The 25220-nt window shown below is 38.5% G+C and overlaps 1 protein-coding gene across 2 annotated transcripts; it reads left to right on the forward strand.

Moving 5' to 3' along the window:
- The first annotated feature begins 277 nt into the window (after positions 1–277).
- On the forward strand, positions 278–24634 carry LOC105442954. Of its 2 annotated transcripts, none has more exons than XR_004062458.1 (4): positions 278–332; positions 21460–21525; positions 21974–22066; positions 23888–24634. XR_004062458.1 is itself a non-coding variant. In XM_030976981.1 (4 exons), exons 1-4 carry the CDS (start codon positions 10201–10203, stop codon positions 24008–24010), a joined length of 840 nt encoding a protein of 279 aa, XP_030832841.1. In that variant the 5' UTR covers positions 9991–10200; the 3' UTR covers positions 24011–24634. The 2 variants fall into 2 exon arrangements, 1 of the variants encoding a protein (XP_030832841.1); XM_030976981.1 differs by lacking the exon at positions 278–332 and adding an exon at positions 9991–10758.
- Positions 24635–25220: the final 586 nt, after the last annotated feature.

Below are 25220 nucleotides of genomic sequence, written 5' to 3' on the forward strand. Positions count from 1 at the left end.
ACCTGAGCTTTCTCTTGGCAACTTTTCTTAGACAAGCGTCCAGAGACTTCACAGACCACACCCAAGAGTTTGGTGCAAGCAGTGCGTACTTAAACGAAACACGGTTTTGCCTCTACAACGTGTTTCGACTCATCGAAATAGCAGACGACATTTTCTCACCGATAGTTGCAGTCGAATATACTTTTTCGATATCGAATTGCGTCCTACTCCTCTACCTTGGGATAGTGCCGAACCAACCAATATACTACTACTGTATTATATTCCTCTGGTTTTCAAATTATGCAGCCGGTATTTTACTTATATCATACTTCACAGTTAGAGTAAACACAGAGGTAAGTACAATAATTTTATCATTCTATTTCTCTATACTTCGTTGATGATAACAAAAAAATTTAGATATTGTTTAATAACAGGTGAAAATTTAGCCTTTAGCCAAGGCCTCATGTCTGATAGACGCCGAGCGACTAAAAATAGACTAATCGCAAAAAACCCGAGTGAACGTCAGAGCGAGTGGCTCAGCCAAGTGGCCTTTAGTAATCTGGTTTGGATTTCTTATGTTAAACCTTGTTTCCGACTGGAATTCTCTACCGAAATGGTAACGTCCAATCACCGAACGTATCATCGCGTGACGTCGGCATATATTGTCCATCACGTTCACATGCAGTAAACTCTACGTAGTACGAATACCTATAACGTTGTGTATTGTGTTTTTACAGACGTGTGTCAATCAGATATGAATATTAACGTCTGGGGACCGACCTTTAAACGCCACCATCCGAAAGACATGAAAGACGTGACTCGGTTTCGAACCTGCGTCCTCGGCTGAATCAGTTTTTAACTCCCACTTCCGCTGGATTACAGTCGCACGCCACAACGCCACAACGTTGAAAGAAACGAGTTGGACTGGTTCATTTTTATAATATACAGGGAAAATCCAATTATCTCACTTACAATTGTTAGCTCAAGTCATCAAATGCTTCCTACTTTATTGTAAGTTTGCATGTAAAATAGATTTGGATGTGATATTTTGTTTAAATCATTTATATGTTCATCTAATAAGCAAAACTAGTTAACGTCTTTTACCTTTTCTTATATGTTCTGATACTGAACGAATCACGAACGAAATCAACTGGGAGATGGCCATTCTGATTGGTCAATGAATCCAAAGTCATGAATAATTCATACAGAGCAGTAAAAGTCAGAATTCAAAAGGTCTCGCGGCTAAAGCCACTCGATCGCATGTTTACCCCGGGTCTCTAGACTCATCTCAGCCGCTGATTGGGGTGGAAAATAGCCAGAGTCAAGAAGCCTTGTCAAAAGGCTAGTGAAAATTAGAAGGAAAAATGGTGAATTATGTAATAAGCTTCAGACATTTTTATTAAAATACAGTGGTATGGGATCAAAGGCAGTAATTATTTGTTATACATTAATTATTTTTCCTTAGAATTGTGATAAGTTGCTAATTTTCAAACATAAATCGTCTCGTGTGGAATGGGCTTTGTGGAAACTGGACTTTAAAATTCTTAATGCATGAGCACGTGTCTGTAATTTCTTTCTTTCTTTCGAGAAATGTATTAACTGTATCCTCCTTTAAGTGGATAATGTAATGGAACTAAAAAGATCAACATGAACTATAGTGTTTTATTTGTCTTCATCTATCAACGTTAGATAATAAATGGCACGGTAACTAATTGAAAATAGCCTTATGTTTGGACTGCTAAGTGTCCATTATATTATACAAATAGATTCCACTTAAAGACATTACGATCATGTTTCATTAGTAATTTAACATGTAAAATTCATTCTTTTTTGATAGACGTCATATTAATCTGTTGAGACCCGGGTCCTCATTGTTATCCCATAATTTTAAAGATACATGTATGGTATCTTGTTCATCTTTTCAACTGCCTTCTTCCTCCCAACACTTATATTAGATGTGCATTCGGCATGTGAAAGGAACGATCCTGGGAAAGATTTTTGATTTTTAAGATAACTTTGTTACTCTTCGGAAAATACAATACCATCACTATTATATAGTTTTAAACGTTTTAATAAACTTTTGCAGCTCACGATTTTAGTGATTCGCAAAATCACAGACACTCCACAAAACTTAGATTATTCTGACTGAAGATGGAGGTGGTATCTTCTCCTCATGTCGAAATAGGTATGGGAGAGGAGAATCCAGCGAGGAAAGCTAGTACCATCACTGCTGAATTGCTGTGGTCCGCAGTGGCTAAACCTCTGACAATAACAATGACCATGTTTGGCTCTTATCATGAAACAGTTGAACCGGTTCAGAATATTCCTGCCAAGTTTTGGAGCAACTTGGCTAGATGCTATCATCTTCTGATCATGATCCTGTTGTGGGTTAACTTTATCCGCGTGGTTGTTGCCTTCTGGTTCGTTAACCCAGAGGCTCGCTTCGACATTGTTTCCCTTGCTATCTGGGCGCTTAGCGCCGCCGCGAACAACTCGATATTTTTCAAGATTTGTCGCAATCGTGAAATGATACCTGTTGTCGCTGTTTTATTAAAGTACTCATTTTTCCCAAAGCAACCACCCGATACCGAAGATAAACAAGACAGTAATCCTACATGGTTGAAGCATCGTTCTGTATCATACTTTGGAGCTATTGGTGGAGTATTTGGTATTGTTATGTTCCTGGTGACCACCTTACTCATAACATACCAATCCTCAGCCCTTTCTGACATATACTTTCGCCCTTGGTCTGCCAGCTCCCACGTCGCCGCTGGATTACTCTCAGTCACCCTTTTGTATGCAAGTGCATTGTCGGTCTTTCCCCATGGATTCTTTGGTTTTGTCTGCTACATCCTGACCGACCAGTTCGCACGATTGACTCGAGAATTCGTACAGACCTATGAAGATTCTTCAAGAGTGAAGAATGCCAATCTCCTGAATTCTTTCCGATGCCGTTTCAATGAACTATGTCGGTCGGTCGAGCTAGCCGATGAGATGCTTTCACCGTTTGTTGCTTTGACATACAGTATTAGTGTCATTAATACTATATTTTTGTTGTACCAATTTTGGCTTCATGATGAGCAGGACTTGTCCTATTACCTACCATTGGCTTGTTGGGTTACGGGATCTGTAGCACAAATATGTCTCTTGTCTCTCGTTGCTACCAGGCTTCACGACAAGGTAAATGTTAAGCTTTCTATTTTGCAGTACGTTACATTTCTTTATCACCTTGTATATTTATGACTACAAGAAATCTAAGGAGGCACGGCAAAGGAAAGGGAGTGGGGGTTAGGAGATGAACTGCACATTTCCTTGTATTGAAGATTCATGTTACTTTGTAAGGAAAAAAGAAACTACTCTCATGGGAATGTGCATGTTAAATTGCTTTCTTCTTGTTGTTGTTGTAACAATCAGCCAAGAACTGACTATAATCACCAGCGCCTTTCTGTTTAATATTAATTTCTTTCTTTCTCTACCTTTTTTCTCTCTTTTTAAAATATATAATGTGGATAACAGTATAAAACATTTGCGATCAGTTTCTAACCAGCGCCTCTCGACCCCCCCCCCGATCTATGCGTAAAAACCTTGATAATTTAGCGGCAGAATGTTCTATACTCAGGAATCATTTATGATACTTTTTAAATGAAAAATAAAGGTATTTGTCTAATGTAAGCAATTTATGGGTATTGAATAGCATTTTTAAAAAAATATAAACCCCAGAAATAATGTATTTAATTTAATCATTTAGGAATTATTGTACGCATAATTCATATTTCTAACGCATATTTTGAATGGTTACTTATTATCAATGTTCAATCATGCACTTTATGTCAATAGAATGTAAGAAAATGGATGCAAATTTGTAGGCATAGGCCTACTGGCTAATATACACATACAGAAATGAGAAGTACGGACTGCGTCAGGTTCATTTGAACAACATTTATTTTGTTCACACCATGTCCAGTGAAATAAACACTGAAGTAATGGGTATGTCCATCATCCGCAGCAATAATCGCCCTACACCTTCTTCGCATATTGTAGAGTAATGGTCGTTTGCGATCCTTATCCGTGTTGGCCCAAACCTGTCGTAAGATGCGCTGGAAATCGTCCAAGGTAGTTTTGGCATCTATTCTGGACTGTTCACTTGATGTCGTCCCAAAGATGATCCATGGGATTACAGTCAGGGGATCTGGCTGGCCACTCCATGCGCTCGACCCAGTAATCTTCCAAGTAGGCCTACTGGTTGGTGAGTTGGGCACGATGTGGTCTAGCAATACCGTCCATGAAGACGAAATCCTCGCCAATGGCAGCTGCGTATGGAATCACGTGGGCATCTCCGTGACATGTGATTATTTCGGAACGTGATTATTCTTTGAGTTACTACATTTCATCAAGTATCTCCCTATTTATACTGAAAATTGTCAAGGTACATAATCATAACGGTATTTTGGTGAGGGTATGGGATGAAAATGTGAATACCATTTAGGTCTGAATAGTGTTCACATGTACATTTCATGCAGTTGGCGCTCCAGGGAGGGGGGGGGCACAGTGCCCGCCCCACTTTTTCAACTACATCTAAATTGCCCATTTTTACATACGAAAAGTACCCCCTTTTACTTCAGATAAATTGTTATGACCGTGTTTCTTTCAAAATAGGTGCCCGTTCCACATTCTTAAAAATTTGCCTTATACTTAAAGGCGCGGATAGTTGAGTTCTGTTTTCAGACCGCAAATGCCTTCAAAGTGCATGGTTTTTGCTCTTATTCTTATATATGACATTTCTAGTGCCCTTTTAGAACCTAAAATTGTTATGAAGGTAATTTTAGACCCCAAAACGTGTGAAATTTAGCCAATACGATCATACCAATTCAGCTCCACTTTAAAAAAAATACGGTGACCGTAAATTAATTATTTAATTAAAAATAACAATACATGGGCCGGCTGGTTGTGCGTAATATAACCAACACAAAAGTACCAACAAAAATGCCAACATCGGCATTGCCTGAAATACGACGAAAATGTTTTCAACGGCTTTTTCAAATGTCATATGAAAGAGCAGAAAATGAACTTTCTAGAAATTTGAATTTTTCTTCGTAGTTCAAATACCGCCCGCCATATGACTTTTTGGTTTCCTTCCTTCAAATTGCTTTTAATCACCCATGCGTGAAATATGCATCATATGAGTTACATCCAATACAATGAAAGAGGAGGATCTAAGCTTTACAAAGATGTGTCATTTATTAATTATAATTGTGATTAAGTTATGATAAAACATCCATAATTCTTGGATTCGTTTTTTCTGGGTCGCACTGTATAATGAATGTGTCGTGAAATTCATTTGAAATCATATGCGATTGAAAATACAAATATTTAAAACTAATTCATTTATTTAATATTGAATGTGAAAGAAAAACCACGTAAGCCATTTGTAATGACAGAGTGCCATTTATTCGTGTCTTTTGTGAATTTTGCTGACAGTTTAGAATACTGACTGCGCAACTTGGAGTTCATGGAAAATATACCGATTCCTCCACGAAATACAAAACTAAGTATACAACCATAACAAAAAACACTTCTTTTAAATTTTACCATAAGCTTCGAAAAATTGCACAATCATGATAGACAAGTTATTATTGTTAGAGGATTACGTCCAAAAAATGACGGTTTAATTGTGACTCTTCTTTTGTAGCAGCCGTTGAGTGATCGTTCAATTAAGTTTCACTCAATACATGACAGGTTTACAGGCTCGGCTTTCATTGGCCATGGTCACTTGTTGACATTTAATAAAAAAATCTAAATGTCAATATGGATCGAGATAGCTAAATTAGCAAACCAATCGAGGCAGAGGCATCATCGAGGCGTTTGAAATAAGGGGAGGGGAGTCACACACAATTTGCTGATAAGTAAGCCGTGCAATTTCGGGCTTCATAATATCCAAAATGTCTTTTGAAAAATCCAAAATTTGAGGTTTTTTGGAGAGGGTGAATGATTTACCCCATGCCCTCCCTGGGGCGCCTCGCACTGAGTCGCATTCATTGAAGTCTTTTCCGGGTACACGGGAGAAAATTGTATTTCCACTCATATAGTATACGAAACATTTTTTAAAGAACTAAGATACGTGAGAAAACCTCTCTTGTCAGGAAAAGATGGAAGCAATGGGAACATCTACAGAACAGGGACATCACAATGTTCGTGAATCTAACCATAATCCTATCAATGATTCCGAAATGCTCTGGGATGAGGTGGCTCGGCCTCTTAAAATGGTGATGACCATCTTCGGCCTTTACCATGAGAAGGGAACAGGGAAGATCCATCCTGAATCCGCGATCAAGGACAAGATCTTCTTTATTATTCCGAGGATTTACCAGATTCTGGTCGTCTTGTTTCTCTGGTACAACTTTCTGCGCTCGGTCGCTTCATTTTGGCTGATAAAAACTCCGGACATGTACTACGACAACGTTTCCGTCTGCACTTGGGGGTTTCTCGTCGCTGCGAACAACACCATTTTCCTGAAAATATGCCACAAAAGGGACATTGTACGTCTCATTGCAAATCAGTCAAAACTGTGTTTCCTTCCTCTAGGAACATCCCAAAATGAGCGATTAAACACGAATCATGTCAAACCTTCTTGGATGAAATACCGTTCATTTGCATTAGCTGGATCTATTGTCGGACTGTGTGGACTATGCCTCAATTTAGCGGCAGTACTCTTCATGATATACGGTACCAATGAGTCGTCGGTGTCGTACAAGCTGTTCTGTTTACCATGGTATTCGGGTCCGGCGTGTGGCATTTCTTCAGTCTTTGCAGTGTACGGCTCAGCAGCATGGGCCTTTGCTATGGTGTTCATAGCTTTCACCTGCCACATCCTATCTGGCCAGCTCACGCAATTGACCGACGATTTCACGGAGACTTTTGGACGCGTACAACACTTTGAAGCAAACCTTCTGAACTCATATCGGCGAAAGTTCAGTCTTCTATGCCGATCTGTGGAACTGGCAGATGAAATGTTGTCGCCTCTCATTGCTGTAGCATACTGCACAAACACCCCTGTTATCATCTTCTTATTGTACCAGATCTGGGACAGGTTTTCGGAGGAAGGGTTATCCTATGTTTTGATTTATTCCTTCTGGGTGATGGGAAATGCCATAAACATCGGTGTCGTATCCTACTTCGCTGTTACTGTGCACGAAAAGGTAGGTTCGTAATCGGTACACATCTGCCCAATTTGACAGAAATTTCCTGAAGTGACAAAATACGTCACCTTTTCATTATCCCTCATTTTATATTAAATTCTGGAATCCTCCAATGCATGTATGTCAACCAATATTAACATGATTAATGTATGTTGTACATGGGTGTCGATCCCGGGGGGGGGGGGGGATGGGGGGGGGGGGGGATACATCCCCCCCCAATATTTCAGGTGGGGGGATGGCCTGTACAATCATCCCCCCAATAATTCACCATAAAAAAAAATGAAGAGAAAAATTAATGATGAGAGCCCGATAGGAGTAGTTAATGGTTATTACTCGCAAGATGACCATCAATATACACATTTTGCTTTCTCATTTTCATAATACATATGTAAATGAGACAACCGTATATGAGACAAGAATAAATTGGATTCTCGCTCATACGGCTTCATCGGGTATTGATGAATTTATTCAATTTATTCAATCAACAGCATCATAGAAATGCAGTGCGGTTTTGCATTTGGCGTTAAAAAGCAACGAGCTAATTGTTAAGCGGGAAGCGCAAAAGTGCAAAAAAGAAGTAGAGAGTGGGAGAGAGGCGCGTAGCCAGGGGGGGGGGGGCGGTTGGGGCGGTCGCCCCCCCCCCCAAAAAAAAAGAGAAAGAAGAAAGGAATACAACGAATCGTCTTCTTTCTCTAATAATTTAATGAAACATCAAAGCTTCCGCGCTTCGCGCGGAAGGGGGGGGGGGGGGGAAACTGAATTCAGACAAGGATTAAGAGTCGAGAATGGTACAACGAATCGTCTTCTTCCTTTAATAATTTAATGAAATGTCAAAAGAAACTGAATTTAGACAAGGATTAAGAATCGAGAACGGTACAACGAATCGTCTTCTTTCTCTGATAATTTAATGAAACATCAAAGCTTCCGCGCTTCGCGCAGGACGGGGGAAAACACCACCCTAGAGAGCGTGCTTCGCGCGCTCTGTAAGTGATTCGCAAGCTTCGCGTACTCACTACCGCCCCCTAAAAATAAAATCCTTGCTACGCGCAAGCACATGTGGGACCCACGAGGTCCTATATTCTCTGAAATGTTATCTTTGATGAGGGTTACTTGAAAAAGTTGAAAGGGAGGGGGTGCAACCTGCCACACGCTTCTACCGCTTGGTTGCTATGATCCATTGCCGAAAATATTTTGGCACCTATCATCCCCCCCAACCACGGATACAAATCGACACCGCTGATGTTGTAGGTTGCTATCTGTGTGTTTATATTATGGGAAGGGGTCGCACACGCGCACAAACACACACACAATCTAACACACACACGCACACCTACAACTTCACACCCACAACACCCACACTCGCAACTACGCCCATCCAAACGCAACTGGCAAGCACTGTAGAGAACTGTATTATCCAGCATCTATTCCTGCGACAAGGATATATTTCGTCAAATGATGATAGGGATAGGGTAGCTGTTACAATAGTCATGAGGTTAGGTTTGTGTTATGTATAGTTTTGGTTCCTTGGTTGAAATTACGAATTCGGTTAATACATGAAATTGACGCGGAGCAAGGGTCGCAGTGTCTTACAACCTATTGCCATGAGTGCATGGTGCAGCATTGGACAATAGCAGTTTCCTGTAGATCGTCAAGCCCAAACTGAAAGTGAAAAATGTAATCATTATTGACGGTAGTCATTTAATTTACACGAAATTGATATCATAAGTTATCACATTCGTATAGTAGACACGTTGATTCAGTTAAATTTACCGAAATAGTAAGACAATTGATTTACATCAGGGTTCCGTAAAAAGAAAAAGAAAGCAACCCCAGCATAAAACCAAATTAGCGCATTATTAAATCACATCAAATAAAATCAAATTAGTTTGATTGATTTTGATTTAAATCTACATCATGTCAATTTATTTATTAAGTATATATCCTTAAGGGTGGTTTCGGTTTATATATCGCCCTATTTCGTTTTACTGTATACACTAAGACTTAGCTTTGATTTATTTTGCATTTACGTTTTCTCACTCCTCCCCAACTGATTTCGATGCTGAATACGTCATCACGTTCATACAGTACTAACCATACCCTAGGCAGATAGACTGTCTCGCGTTCACATACATTTTAAACAGTAGAGGGCAAGGAGGGTTAGGGGTTGGTGCGTACAGAATTGATTTCATATTGCTTTCAATTTAACCGTTCACTTTCGAGCATTAGCAATGAGATGGGACTGCACGGATTTTATGGTAATCGTTCAATATTTAAACCTAATACCCTAATGGATTTGTATTGATATTGGCTGATAGAGGATAGATATACAGAGGATCCATTAACCATTTTCGTTCAATCTAGTCGCATCCACTGGACGTGTTTCCAATAAAGTGGTGTGTATAAGTAAGCCCGTATTTCACTTATTCAACCATTCTATCGCTATACGAAAGCAAGTCTTTTTCATATTTGCATCAAGGAAACCATCATCTCGCTTTAGGAAAGGAAGATGTTTTGTTGCAAGAACAAAGTACGAAAGGCAATGGAAGCGATGGATATATCTGGAGAACAAGCAAGCCAGAATCCTTGTGAAGCCAACGACATTCAAAGCGCCACTGCCCGATTTCTCTGGGACAAGGTGGCTCGTCCATTGAAGACACCAATGATTATCTTCGGCCTTTATCACGAGAAAGGGACAAAAAACGTTCATCCACGGTCTGAAGACAAGGACGACAGCTTAACATTCGCTGTTACGAGGATTTACCATGTTTTTGTCGTGGTATTTCTCTGGTTTAATTTCGCGCGCTTGTTGGTTTCCTTTTGGGTAATCGATACTCAAGATTTGATTTACAATAACATTTCCGTCTGCGTATGGGCGTTTCAAGTTGCTGCAAACAACTCGATTTTATTGAAAATTTGCTACAAAGGAGATGTATGTCAACTCATTTCGAACCAGACGAAGCTTTGTTTCTGTCCTTCACAATCGGGGGGTGATGATTCCAGCAAGAATCATGTGAAGCCATCTTGGATGAAATACCGATCATTTGCATTGGCTGGAACTGTTGTCGGACTGTGTGGAGTATGCCTCAACATAGCGGCAATGCTCTTTATAATCTACGGTTCCAATGAGTCGTCGGTGTCGTACAGGATGATATGTTTACCATGGTCATCGGATCTTGCGTGTGGCTTTTCTTCGGTCTTTGTTGTGTACAGCTCAGCAGCATGGATCTTAACCATCGTTTTCATAGCTTTCATCTGCAACATCCTGTCTGGTCAGCTTGCCCAGTTGACCTACGACTTTACAGAGACGTTTGGAGGTGTTACAAACTTTGAGGCAAAGCTTCTAGACACATTTCGGCGAAATTTCAATATTCTTCGCAGATCAGTAGAGCTTGCAGATGACATGTTGTCACCGCTCATCGCTTTCGCATATTGCACGCATATCCCTGGTATGATATTTCTTTTGTATCAGGTTGTATCAGGTGGAACTGGGATATCTTATACCTTAATTGCGTCTTTCTGGATTATGGGGTCCTCCGTGAACCTAGCTATCATATCCTACTTCGCTGTTACTGTGCACGAAAAGGTAGGCAAATAGATTAATGTTGTCTGTTCCGTATTGACTATTATTAACCGTAATTTATCAAAACAAAACGTTAGTGGGGGAATGTATATACTTGTTTCCGTTTTCAGGCAGTAATAATCATGATAATATGTTTGATTCGATGACTACATAATTTGCTCCACGTCTTCAGACTTGCCAACCAGTTCAGTGGGATACGCTTCCGATCCTCTTGAATCATTGCCAGGTTTTGGATAGTTCTCGTCAGATCCATGAGATTAAACTTTCGGTCTCATGAACTTTCGGAGGCGAGTGCTATCGGTCTCAGGTTTCTTTGTCAAAAGGTTTTTGTGATAAAACATTCGGTCTCGTGAACCTTCGGAGGCGTGTGCTATCGGTCTCAGGTTTCTTTGTCAAAAGGTTTTTGTGATAAAACATTCGGTCTCGTGAACCTTCAGGGGCGTGTGCTATCGGTCTCAGGTTTCTTTGTCAAAAGGTTTTTGTGATAAAACATTCGGTCTCGTGAACCTTCGGAGGCGTGTGCTATTGGTCTCAGGTTTCTTTGTCATGAGGTTTTTGTGATAAAACATTCGGTCTCGTGAACCTTCGGAGGCGTGTGCTATCGGTCTCAGGTTTCTTTGTCATAAGGTTTTCGTGATAAAACATTCGGTCTCGTGAACCTTCGGAGGCGTGTGCCATCGGTCTCAGGTTTCTTTGTCATAAGGTTTTTGTGATAAAACATTCGGTCTCGTGAACCTTCGGAGGCGTGTGCTATCGGTCTCAGGTTTCTTTGTCATAAGGTTTTCGTGATAAAGCATTCGGTCTCGTGAACCTTCGGAGGCGTGTGCTATCGGTCTCAGGTTTCTTTGTCATAAGGTTTTCGTGATAAAGCATTCGGTCTCGTGAACCTTCGGAGGCGTGTGCTATCGGTCTCAGGTTTCTTTGTCATAAGGTTTTCGTGATAAAGCATTCGGTCTCGTGAACCTTCGGAGGCGTGTGCTATCGGTCTCAGGTTTCTTTGTCATAAGGTTTTCGTGATAAAGCATTCGGTCTCGTGAACCTTCGGAAGCGTGTGCTATCGGTCTCAGGTTTCTTTGTCATAAGGTTCTCATGATAAAAACTTTGGTCTCGTTAACTGCGTGTTTTCTCTCTCGTGAATTTTCAACTATACATGTAGTTGTCACTGGGCTCTCGTGTTAGAACCATCTGTTCTCTTGACCAGGAAATGCTACCTGTAGCAATATCTCGGTACTTTATAGATTATTCCATTAATTTCTTTTTGTTTTAAATCTTTGTAAACCGTTAAAAGAAACTTTAATCTGGTACTATAAGGATAACGTTCCTCTTAATGATTGAAGCTCACATACATGTATAAGTAAAGCTCGATCTTTTGACGTCACCTATACAGTGCGTCCCAGAAAAACGAAACCGAGAATTATCGATGTTTTATCATAACTAAATCACAATTATAATTATAAATGACACATATTTGTCAAACTTAGATCCTCCTCTTTCATTCGATGCACCTCATATAATGCGTATGTCACGCATGAGTGATTAAAATCAATTTGGAGAAAGGGTACAACAAAAAATCATTTGGCGGACGGTATCTGAATTGCAAAGAGAAAATCACATTTCTAGAAAGTTCATTTTCTGCTCTTTCATATGACACCTCAATCAGGAAAAATGAGCTAGGAATAACAAAGTTCTGTTTGTTTAAAGTAATACTTGTATTTCCATAAATTGTTAAACGAATTCGTTTTCACTGGCTGCCTGCCGTAGCAACAAGCAGCATTGACAAAAGACTTAACTCCGTTTCGTTGACGATCAGCCATAGACGAAAGACTTCATGCTTCAACGAAATATCAATTTGTTGCTACGGCAGGCAGCCAGTGAAAACTACAGGCGTGTAAATAGCTACTGACTGCTGGGAATTATAGCAAAATATATTGACCAGGCATATCGCACAAAGTGGGACTTTTCCATGTTTAAAAGATCTTTGAAGGTCATTAGTTTGTACCTGTGCTTTCTACAAACTGGTCCATTATCTTAACATGTCAAACCAGCTATAGCAGAGCCATTTTCTGTTTGACGTACTGCCCAAAATGAAAATCCTTTTTTCTTCTTTTTCCATCCACTCCAAAATTAACTTGAATAAAATGATTCAATCAGCTGATACTGCATTTAAACCTCGGGAAAGTAGACTAAGCTTCATGCTTTCTTCTCGTTAAAATTGTTATATTTTGTATTCATAGTTTTTTATTAATTTCTTTCATAAAGAAAAACATAATTTATAACATTGCATACAAACTAACAAAATAGTTTTAACATAGGTCTTAATAAATTTGCAAATGAACTTTTACATTTACATACAAGGTTCCAACTAAAGTCAAAACCCTCTTTGCCATTTAATATTATTGTACTCCGAAATGACGTTATTGCTATTAAGCATCATCTCAGAGTCTGCTTTAACATGCATACATTTTTCTCCTCCGCACAACAAATCTCTTTGTTTTGCAAAACTCCTGTGTCAATCACAAAATCCATTGTTATAGACTGAACTAGTTTTGATGAGCGGGAATGTCAAATCCCTCTTTGCCATTTAATAATCGTACTCCGATTTGTCATTATTGTTGTCAAGCATTTTGTTTCTTCCCAGCCCCTCTATTTTGCGTGTCAAAAATACACCCTTTACTCGGGCGGTCGGGCTCCGCTCTGTTGCTCCTAAGCAATTATTGTAACTGTGACCAAGATGGGTCTTATTGTATTTTTATTTGTGTTATATTTTGAAGTTACCCGCACACTTGCACTTCGTACACACACAAACGCACACCAGCATCACACATGCAGTTGTTCATCCTCCAAATTTTCGGTACTTTACATAATACGTATCGTTAAATGAATTCGCACGCGCACACTCCCGATATTCTTGTCGACGATATAAACGAGAGCAAATACTCAGAAGCGGATCTAGAGGGGGGGTTGGGGGGGTTGCAACCCCCCCCCCCCAAAAAAAAAAAATAAAAAAAATCCGGGGACCATTTTTTTAAATCTTATCTTTTTTTAAAAACTTGTAATTTTATTTTATTCTATTTCTATGTATTTATTTCATTTATTATTATTATTATTATTATTATTATTATTATTATTATTATTATTATTATTGCTTTTTGGGGGGGGGGGGGGGGGGGTTGGGCGAACAAATGTCACAGAGTCCCTTGCCCCCCCCCCCCCCATCAGCTTTTTTGAGGACACGGGCCACCGCCGAAGTGACAAGCTAGGCCAGCGTTGCCGATTCTCATCCCCAAAATCCCCACATTAAAAAAAAAAAAAAAAAAAAAAAAAAAAAAAAAAAGAATAAAAAAAAAAGAAAGAAAAAAGAACGCACGCTGGAGAGAAACCCTTTCAAGTGCAAATATTGTGAGAAGATATTCAACTCATCTGGTAACTTAACCAAACACATGATAACTCTGGATATAACTGTGTATTTAACTGTTACTTGATTTAAAAAGACGTTATCATGCACTGCTTTTTATGGTCTCCATTGTGTTAATAGATGCCAGGAAAACATCACTTACGGGGTTCAAATAAACACCCCAAAAAATCGGCTCGCCGCTTCGCGGCTCGTGGACGATGCTCCGCATCGTCATTATTGGTCAACCCCCCCCCCCCTGAGCAAAAAGCTAGATCCGCCCCTGATACTACACACCCCAAGAATTCAAAAATTCATTTTCTTACAAACCAGACAATATTTCACTTTTACATATAAACTCCAGAAGTCTGAACACAAATTTCGAATACGTTGAAAACCTTTTACACTCTTTAAATAATTTTGCATTTTCCGTCATTGGAATAAGTGAGACATGGTTACATCAGAATTCTCCAGATATGTTCAATTTGCCTAATTATAAGTTGATTAGGGCGGACCGCAAAGGAAGAAGAGGTGGCGGTGTTGCGTTTTATATTACACAAAACATAAACTTCAAAATCCGTTCAGATATTAAACTAACACAAGCTGAATCTTTATTTATCGAAATTAATAACTCAAATGCCAAAAATGTCATCATAGGTTTGATTTATAGACCCCCTGATTCTAATTGTGATTTATTCTGTGACGAACTGGATTTTTATCTTCATAAAATAGGGGATGAAAATAAACACATTTTTATCCTTGGTGACTTTAATATCAACTTCTCACCCTCATCTGATAACAGTAACTCAACCAATTGTATGCAGTTGATGCATTCATACGGCTTTTTTTTCGATTATTAATAAACCCACCAGAATAAATCCACATTCATCAACTCAGATTGACAATATTTTTTCAAACGTACATAACAACAAAACCATCGGTGGAATATTGTGTTCTGAAGTGTCGGATCCCCTACCCATATTTTTAACTTGTGAATGCAAACTATCATTTGATGAGCTTATATATCGCAAAGAATCCAAACGTAATATAGAATTGCTGAAACAGGATTTATTTTTCGAGGGATGGGCTGAGGTATATAGTGTAAATGATGTCAATACTGCATATAAACATTTTAGTAACAAATTGCAATATTATTATGAAAAGAATATTCCTTTAGGCAAAATGAGTAATAAGCGAAATAAACCCAGGAATCCTTGGATAACTAAAGGTTTATTGAAATCAATACAAACACGCAATCGCCTCTACAAATTACATTTACACAATCCAACTGACACTAACTTAAACACATATAAAATTTATCGAAACAAATTAACAAAACTTATCCGTACATCCCGTAGATTGCATTTTTCTAATAAAATAAAAAAGGCCAGTTCAAACACAACTGCAACTTGGAAAATTATCAAAGAGGTAATGGGAAAAAAAACGAATCCCCCACCCACGGATAATATCACATTAAATGGCACTAAAATACATGATCCTAGTCTTCATGCAAATTCATTTAACTCATTTTTTACGAATATCGGCCCTGAACTCGCCAGCAAAATTAATAGAACTCACGCACACTTTAAAGACTATCTTTCCAATCAAAACCAAGAGTCCCTCTTTTTAAATCCGACAAATCCTAGCGAAATTATTAACATTACCCAATCTCTTAACAACTCAAAATCGCACGGTTTTGATAAAATAAGTATGTCTCTCCTAAAAGAAATAATGTATCCACTTGCAAAGCCTTTAACTCACATATTTAATCACTCGTTATCGCAAGGTGTTTTCCCTGATCTATTAAAACTAGCTAAAGTCAACCCCATTCTCAAAAAAGATGATCCTCACGAAATTAGTAACTATCGTCCAATTTCCCTACTCCCAAGTATATCTAAAGTCTTAGAAAAGATCGTTCATAATAGGCTACACAAATTTATCACTAAACACAAAATACTCAATTCAAATCAATATGGCTTCAGAAAAAATTACTCAACTGACTTAGCATTAATTCAAATTTATGACAAAATTACAAGTGCCATAGCTAACAAAGAGCATGTTATAGGTATATTCTGTGACTTGAGTAAAGCGTTGGTCACATCCCACCGTGCGTGTTTTTAGTCCGTACGGTTTTTGGGGAGGCCACGGCCGCCACGTTTTTCTGAAAACGTAGGGAGGGAGTGGCAAAGGCAGGGAGGGAGTACCGGCAACGCGCGTCACACGCACTGTGTAAGTACGTGGCCCGCACGCCACGCCTGGCCGTGAACGGTTGCGTGGATCGTACGTTGCGCACGTGATAAGTGCGTTGTACGTGCTTACAACGTGTTTACAACGTACGGTCTCCGTGCGGTTGCCACGTTATCGTACGGAGGCCGTACATACAAGTGCTGCTCACGTACGGTGTCCTTACTCACTCGCACGTTGTAAGTGCGTGCACGTGCGATGAACTCGTGTTTATATAGGACGACATTCCGATGTTCTCCATTAAGTCCCAGCTGTTGCTGCCTCAAGATGCCGCCCATTCCACTGAAGAGACTATCTACTGCATAAATCAGTGCGAACAACGTGCGTTGTAAGTGCTTACTCGGTACGGTCCACGTGAGTTCTGCGTGCTCATTGGATAGCTAAACTGTGGAAGTGGCGAGTAAGCACGGACCACGCACTTATCACGTGCGTCTTTAAAAGACGCACGGAGTCAGTGCGTTGTGCGCTCGTTGGCAGTACCGGGCACGCACGTCACACGCACTGGGGTGAATCGGTAGCCCGAACGCAGCCCGAACGCAGCGAAAGTTCCTCATGCACTAAAAGTGCTACGGTGTGTCTGCGTGCTCCCAAATCCGTACGGAGGCGGTACTCATCACGTACGGATACCCAAATTTTGCCCACGTTTTTGCACGTAGACAGCACGCACTTGCAAGTACGGCGGGATGTGACCACCGCATTATACATTTGATACGCTCAATCACGCTATTCTACTCTCCAAACTCAGTCATTACGGAATTCGGGGTCAGCCACTCTTATGGTTTAAAGATTATTTAACAAACAGAAGACAATATGTTACATTTAATAGTTATGATTCTGATCCTCTTTTAATTCAATGCGGTGTTCCTCAAGGCTCCATCTTAGGTCCACTGTTATTTCTTCTTTATGTAAATGATATTATCAATACATCCCCCCTTCTTTCTTTTATCTTATTTGCCGATGATACAAATATCTTTTATTCCCATAAAGACCTTAATTCGTTAAACAATACTTTGAATTATGAAATTAACAAAGTATCAGATTGGTTTAAATCCAATAAACTTTCACTTAATACAAAAAAGACTCATTTCATGTATTTTAAACATCATTCTCATACAGAAACACCTATATATATTAAAATCGATGGTATGCTACTAGAGAAGAAAACTAATTCCAAGTTTTTGGGTGTTCTTATAGATGAAACCTTGACTTGGAATGATCATTTACACCAAGTTACAATGTGCATTTCCAAAAGTATTGGAATAATCTCCAAGTTAAAGTTTCTTCTACCCCATGCAACCTTATTCCTACTATATAATTCGCTAGGTCTCCCGTATATAACATATTGTAATAGTGTATGGGCAAATTGTAGTTCGACAAAAATCAATTCTATTTTCAAACTGCAAAAGAAAGCCATACGTATTTGTACAGGTTCGCATTTCTTAGCTCACACTGATCCTTTATTCTATAAACTTAAAACACTAAAAAATTTCGATCTGAACACTACTCAAGTAGCAGTTATTATGTTTAAGTACATTAATAATCTGCTTCCACCATCCTTTGATAACATGTTTAGGTTTAATAATTCCGTTCATTCATACTCTACTCGCATATCTGGAAACTTCCATCTTACAAACCCCAAATTATCAATAACACACAAATCTGTTAGACATTCTGGCCCGGACATTTGGAATGATTTACCCGACAACATAAAGTCTTGTTCAACCATCTACTCCTTAAAAGCTACACTTAAACGACAAATAATACAATCATATGCTCCCCCTCTCTAAATTAGTATAACAAAACCGTGACTTATTTATTCTTTATCATGCAACTGCTCACTGCACCTGCACTTGCACCGCACCCTCTTGGTCACTCAGTTTTTCGAAGAGAGTTATGTCGCCAATTCTTTTTACGAGGCCGCCATCCATCTCCAGCCTAACCGCTCACGATGGTGGTCTCCTGCGTTCCAAATTACCTCTCTAATTTATTGAAAATATTTCATATTTCTTATGTTATTGTATGCTTCGTACATGTTTATCGAATGATATAATTGAACATGATTTTTCATTTAATTACTTTTGTAAACATTGTATTCATTGTATTTGTTATTGTTCGAAATTTTGTACTTTGACTTTGAATTTGTATATTTTTGAACGCAGAAATAAAATCAATCAAACAAACAATCAAACATTTACAGATGAAAAATATTCACATAAACAAAATTATATTTTCACCAAAAAAAAAAAAATCGCAAATAAAGTTTGTACTATTTTCTCGACCAGTTTGATAATAAATTTCAAATTATTTCTTTTCCACAATATTTTGTTTTCCTCTTAAATTTTGTTTAGAGACAATATATATATATATATATATATATATATATATTTGTTTAATTGTAGTAGTAGTAGTATTTATTTTCGTATAAAAAACATAGTAAAAATGCATAAAATACGATGGATAGCCCACATTCAGCTAACCCGACATGGGAAAGCTGGTCTTCCGTGGGGTCCGGAACAATTACATAAACAAAACAAAACATAAATACATTATATGAACAACAGTAAATACATTTGAAGAAAGAAAAAACAAAACAACAAGTAATCATAACAAAATAAGTAGGGGGACCATGTGCTACTGTAACAGTTCTGCAATCTTAGATTTGAATGTATTAACACTAGGGAACGATTTGATATGAGGAGGAAGTGTGTTGTAGGCCTTTGCGTTTCTATACTTGAATGATCTTTTGAGGTAATTTGTTCTCGGTTTGGGTAATTTTATTTGAGCTCCAATTCGGGAAGGGTAGGAATGGGTTCTCAACTCAAATTCATTTCTTAAATACTCGGGGGTTAGATTATTCATTATTTTATAGATAAGAACAAGGGAATGATGATTTCTTCTTTTGTCCAAGAGTTGCCAATTAAGAGCGTTATGCATTTCCAAAACAGAGACATGAGATTCAGGTTTTATTTTAAGTATAATCCGGCCTGCCCTATTTTGCAATTTTTGAAGGCGATCTGTATATTTCCTGAAAGCTGCACTGTAAATAACATCACCATAATCAAAATACGGAAGGATCAGTGAGCTATATATTAATTTCAGTACCGATTCACTTAGGAATCGCCTTAGTCTTCCTAGAAAGCCTACCATTTGACCAATTTTCTTCAACATATTGTCTATATGTAAATTCCAGTTTAACTTTTCATCAACTAAGACGCCAAGGTACTTGACATGATGAACTTGATCTATGGAGATGTCATTCAATGAAACTCGGAGGACATTCTTTTTAGATATCATGTGGTTGCTTCCAATGAGCATACAAACTGTTTTTTGACAGTTGACACTTAATTTGTTTTGGTACATCCAGTAATACATATTTTCTAGGTCTGAGTTCAAAGCTAATTCAATTCTATCTATAGAAGGATGTGAGAAGTATAAAACAGTATCATCAGCATACAACTGAACTTGACAGGTTTTTATACATTTTACTAAATCATTTATATATACGATGAAGAGCAGTGGCCAAAATGAAACTCCTCTTTCTTCTTTTTTCCATCCACTCCAAAATTAACTTGAATAAAAAATGATTCAATCAGCTGATACTGCATTTAAACCTCGGAAAGTAGACTAAGCTTCGTGCTTTCATCTAAATTAAATTTGTTATACCGTATCTAGATTTTCATCGAATAGACCGCTAATGTATATTTTGATTGAAGTCTGTCAAAGCGCGTTATTGTTACGCGTTCCTAGACAGTATGAATAAAACAAAGCCATACATTACGAATAATAGTAGGAAACCTTTGTTCATTTCACTTGGTTAGTGGCCTGATTTTTAGCTCTGGATATGGGCTCTTATTCTTTTATTAGGGTTTCTGAAAAACCTTTTTATCAGAGCCCTATATGCAATATTGAAATCTAATCAGGTTACGAACTTACCTATTTCAGTTTTTGTGAGTATCAATGGTTTGGTTGTCATGAAGGTTCGATATTATAACCTGGCTGACAGGCACTTACCTAAAGCTAACAAAAGGATATCAAATCCGTCATAAAATGATTCTTTGCAATTGATTGGTCCACTGCGCGTCATGTGATTAAATATATATTTCAGATGATCCTGATAGATAAGAGCAAATTGCCATCACGGCACGATCCATGTTCGGTAGTACTATATTAACTTGGATGCTACACACAGCGTGTGACATCACACATGTGAAATACATTGCGTAGGGTGGGGGGGGGGGGGGGTTGTGTGGGTTTTGTACTATTCTCTCGAGATTGCGGCGGAGGTGGATGCAGGATTTAAAACAGAGGGGCGTATTAAGACGGTGCCTCAAACATTACGATCGCCATTTAAAAAATACCAAAACCCAGTTAATTAGTGTGGTTTAGCGCTGGTCTAACTTACAATTTAATGTTGGGTAAGACTTAAACCTGGGTTTAGCTAACCTTGGCTTTATGATGAAACCAACTTCAGTTTAAAAAGTGCAGTAACAAAAGTCATGTTTTCAATCGAACTCGCATTACTTGATAGTTGTTGACGGGTTTATATGCAGGTAATGTCTAGCCGATGTCATTTGTATCACTCTGAAATTGTCGTTTATTATCATTATTATTATTATTATTTATTTGACCAATAAGAAAACATACAATGAGTATAACACATAGAAATTTCTTAATACATGCAAACAGCTTTAGGAAAGTGGAGAGGAGAGAGAGAGAAGGATACAATCTGCTGGTCAGGGGTGACAAAAGCAATTGAAATTGCTATTACTCGAAAGCACATCACTCCACAGTCTGCATACTGGAAAGTTAAGAGTAAAGAACAGAATAAGAATTCACAATATGAGATAATAAATATATATCACAATAAAAATAGTTGGAACAATTACCATTATATCCTTGATTACTTCAGTACATTATTTTGTCATGCGTTCATCACATAAAACTAAAAACTTTCAAATCAATAACATGGTGCTTACATTAGAAACATTTGATACGATTATTATTGGGAAGGAAAGTTACATAATATAAAATGCTTATGTTTGTTTGTTTGTTTGTTTTATATTCTACAGGCCCATTCTCTTCGCAGACATGTACACGACCTACAGACGGAGACATTCGATCCAGAAATAGCTCAGGTAACTTTTTTTGTTGCAACATTACTCCTTTTTCCTCTACGGACTTACTATGTAGCACTAATTGTATTATAATAAGAAAACAAAGAACCGTGTCATTAGTGTAAAAACAATTCTGGTAGCAAACTAAATTCAGATGAATCATACGTTTATTGAAAATAATAAACAGAATAGGGATCTAATATAGGCTATGTTACAAAGAGACTTTAATCAAAATCGAAGGCACAGTTGTAAAAAAATGGCATGAGAAAAAGGAAACGCTGTCCAGGAAAAAATCTAATACTTCTACTTAAACAAGCTAATATGGTTTCATTACAGTATAACTTTATTTTGATTATATAACTATGGATAGAATTGTGTATAACGCGATAGTGAACGTCCAATATAATAATCAATATAAGTGATTTGTGATTCTTGTAATATACTTATTTATCTTGAAATCTTCCATTAGATTCAGATGTTGTTTTTGGCTCGCCTGGATGGACCAGAAATCGGAATGACAGCTCTTGGTTGCTTTGTCATCACTAAGGAACGAGTTTTAGCGGTAGGTAATTCTCTACTAAAATCTTCAAAAACATTTATTATCTTAAAGGCAGGGTATTCTACTGAAACCACATCAGATTTACGTATACTGACATCTTCTGCTCACAGTGTCTAGACAGCCATGTCCCATAATTTATCACCACCTGCATGACGCGCGCATGATGTTGCTTGGATACAGGAAGTGGAAATCGCTCTATTTCAACCTTCACCAAAAGAGTTGAAGCGCAATTGAAAATACATGACAGCAGTGGTTGCGATGTCAGTAAAATTACCTTGCCTTTACATTCAGACCATAAAAGTGTGAGGTTGTGAGATCGTATCAAAGTGGATACAACATGGTGCTGCAACGTTGGTACGACATAATATGCTCCTCCAACGATTCCTCCGCGTTAATTTCATACACTAACCAAATTACGAACTCCATATCTGGGTCTATACCCTGACCCAAAACCTAACTTTTAACTTGAAACTTAAAATCCAATCACGATAATTACAACGAACACTAACCCTAACTCTATACTTTTGACAAAATGAACCCCGGAGTAACTATCGCCAGAGCATATATCGGATCACCGTTGTAGCAGGCACACCATCGACGGACACAGGTTTACGTCTAATGTTAGATACAGGAGTATTTCCAGGGTTAGATACAGGTTATGTCCAGGGTTAGATACAGAGTTGGACAAAGGGTTAGATACAGAGTTGGGCCAAGGGTTAGATACAGGGTTAGATACAGGGTTAGGTCCAGGGTTAGATACAGAGTTGGGCCAAGGGTTAGATACAGGGTTGTGTCCAGGGTTAGATACAGGGTTATGTCCCGGGCTAGATACAGGATTATGTCCAGGGTTACGGTTAAGTGTAGGCAACTGACGGGGAGCAATAATGCAGGAGGAAGTGTAACATCAACAAGTTTTTGTGAACGTTGTCTGACATCTACGACTCTGCGATCGCCACAACAGCATCCTTTGGCGAACGGGAAACTGGCAGATACCTTCAGTCTGCCAGTATACATCTGGGGAGTGTTTCACAAAGACTAAGATCGACTTTAAGTTGGACTTAAAGATAAAGACCAGTTATGGTCATGCGATTGCATTGTGAAAGAAACGTTGTGGAATCGATCAGAAAAGGTTGATCATCTAGCATATAAGTATTGGTGTGTACTGCAAGTTCCTGGAATCATCAAGATGATAAGAAATTTGGCCCAGTCTTCGTAAAGTTACAAGCACTGTACACAGAAAGATGTATATAGGACTACGCACACGTGCGCGACACGTGCGTTTATCTCTCACACACCAATAGATAAACTATACCAAATATATCAATTAGTAGACGGTTTCCGGCAAAAATTTTATCATCATGTATTAGTAAAAACATATTTTTCACCTGATTAGTAATAAGAGCTTCCATTTCATTTTTGGAAATTGGGGCGTTTCCAATACTGGTCTTTACCTTTAACTATGACAAGCCGTTAATGCAACTAGTTCCTCTAACCATTCCTTGCATTGGCTTCTCAAGGGACATATACAATCATGGTCAAAAATCTACAGAATTTACATTTTTTGATAGTTCATTATTGAAGGAAAAAATATTATCTAAAGATTATATTGAGAGACCAATGGTGAGTGCAACTAGTGGCATAAAAATTCTGCCATAGTTAAGTCAAACTTAAAGTCGATCTTAGTCTTTGTGAAACACTCTCCTGGACTTAGACATCGAAACTACCACACAGGTGAAAGAAAGAAATGGGGATGTGTCCTTGAAATGTTTTCTAATTCTCTGTATCAATTTTTTGATATTTGTTCTCTCATCTCCTCTCTTACAGGTAATCAGCACACTCATCACCTATTTCACAATCCTCCTACAGTTTAAGGGTCTATGCTCAGATGACGTCAATGCCATGGCAACGGCAAACGTTTCGACCACTACAGATATCTACACGACCTGAGTGAAGCTGAATGAATGATGGTTCGGTCTGTCAAAGTACGTATAGGCCTACACTGCACAGAGTAAACTATTTGGGGGCAAGTCCAAGTTCGAGTCTGTCTAGAATACACACACGTTAGACTAGATCGTCGTCCTTGGGTCCGTCATCGTCGTCTATCTGACTAACTCATCGTCTCTCTAAAAATTGTAGAATCGGCTACATACTATTTTAAAGACTGCTTCATCTGTTTACTAATTTAAGAAACGTCTGAAGTCCCATTTATTTTGTTAGGGGACATTGGATTGTATTGACTCACTTGATCTTTTTGAAAGGAAATGTTATTGTGTTAGTGGCCCAAACATATCATATGAAACAATGTGTGCAGCGCATATTAACTGCAAGGAACAGGCGCTATAATTGTCAAATACCTGTTCGATTGTATTGCATTACGGTACCGACCACCTCCGATTATTACGATGCCTGTATCGAGCTGCATAGCCCTACCGGAGCTTGAATCAGACAAAACATCAAATAAATCTACATTAATTGTAAAAATTTAAGTTCACGATTCCTCAATACTACTCAACAATACTTGGTATAATGGACCTGCCCTGTTATTATCAGTGGACCTTCGCATCTGGCAGAACAAGGCCGATTTTTTTTTGGGGTGTTTATTTGAACCCCGTAAGTGATGTTTTCCTGGCATCTATTAACACAATGGAGACCATAAAAAGCAGTGCATGAACACGTCCGTATTACACCCCCATGTATGGTAATTTACCCTGTATGCCAACTTTTTTGCATGATTCAAACATACCTTCCAGTAAAAAAAGATGCGAGACTGGATTGCCGCAACTTCTTTGCCCTGTTTGCTTCCATATTGCTTGTCACTACACTCAGACCAGACTGATAAAAAAGTGAGCAACTTGAACAAGTAATCCAGGAAATGAGCAGCCCAGCTCAGCGTGCGTTGCCAGGTTAAATCTTCACAAAATCCCCACCCAAACGACACTTAAAATATCCCCAAAGTTGCCAAATTTTGACAGAAAATCCCCAAATTCGTTTTTCATAAAACTCAATATTATTTTCATTCCCAAATATTTATTTTTCATCCCCAAAGACTTCAACAATCCCCCAATTTTTTTTTTTTTTTTTAATGTGGGGATTTTGGGGATGAGAATCGGCAACGCTGGCCTAGCTTGTCACTTCGGCGGTGGCCCGTGTCCTCAAA

This window comes from Strongylocentrotus purpuratus, unplaced genomic scaffold, assembly GCF_000002235.5.
Source record: "Strongylocentrotus purpuratus isolate Spur 01 unplaced genomic scaffold, Spur_5.0 spur5_scaffold_9, whole genome shotgun sequence".
Classification (NCBI taxonomy): Eukaryota; Metazoa; Echinodermata; class Echinoidea; order Camarodonta; family Strongylocentrotidae; genus Strongylocentrotus; species Strongylocentrotus purpuratus.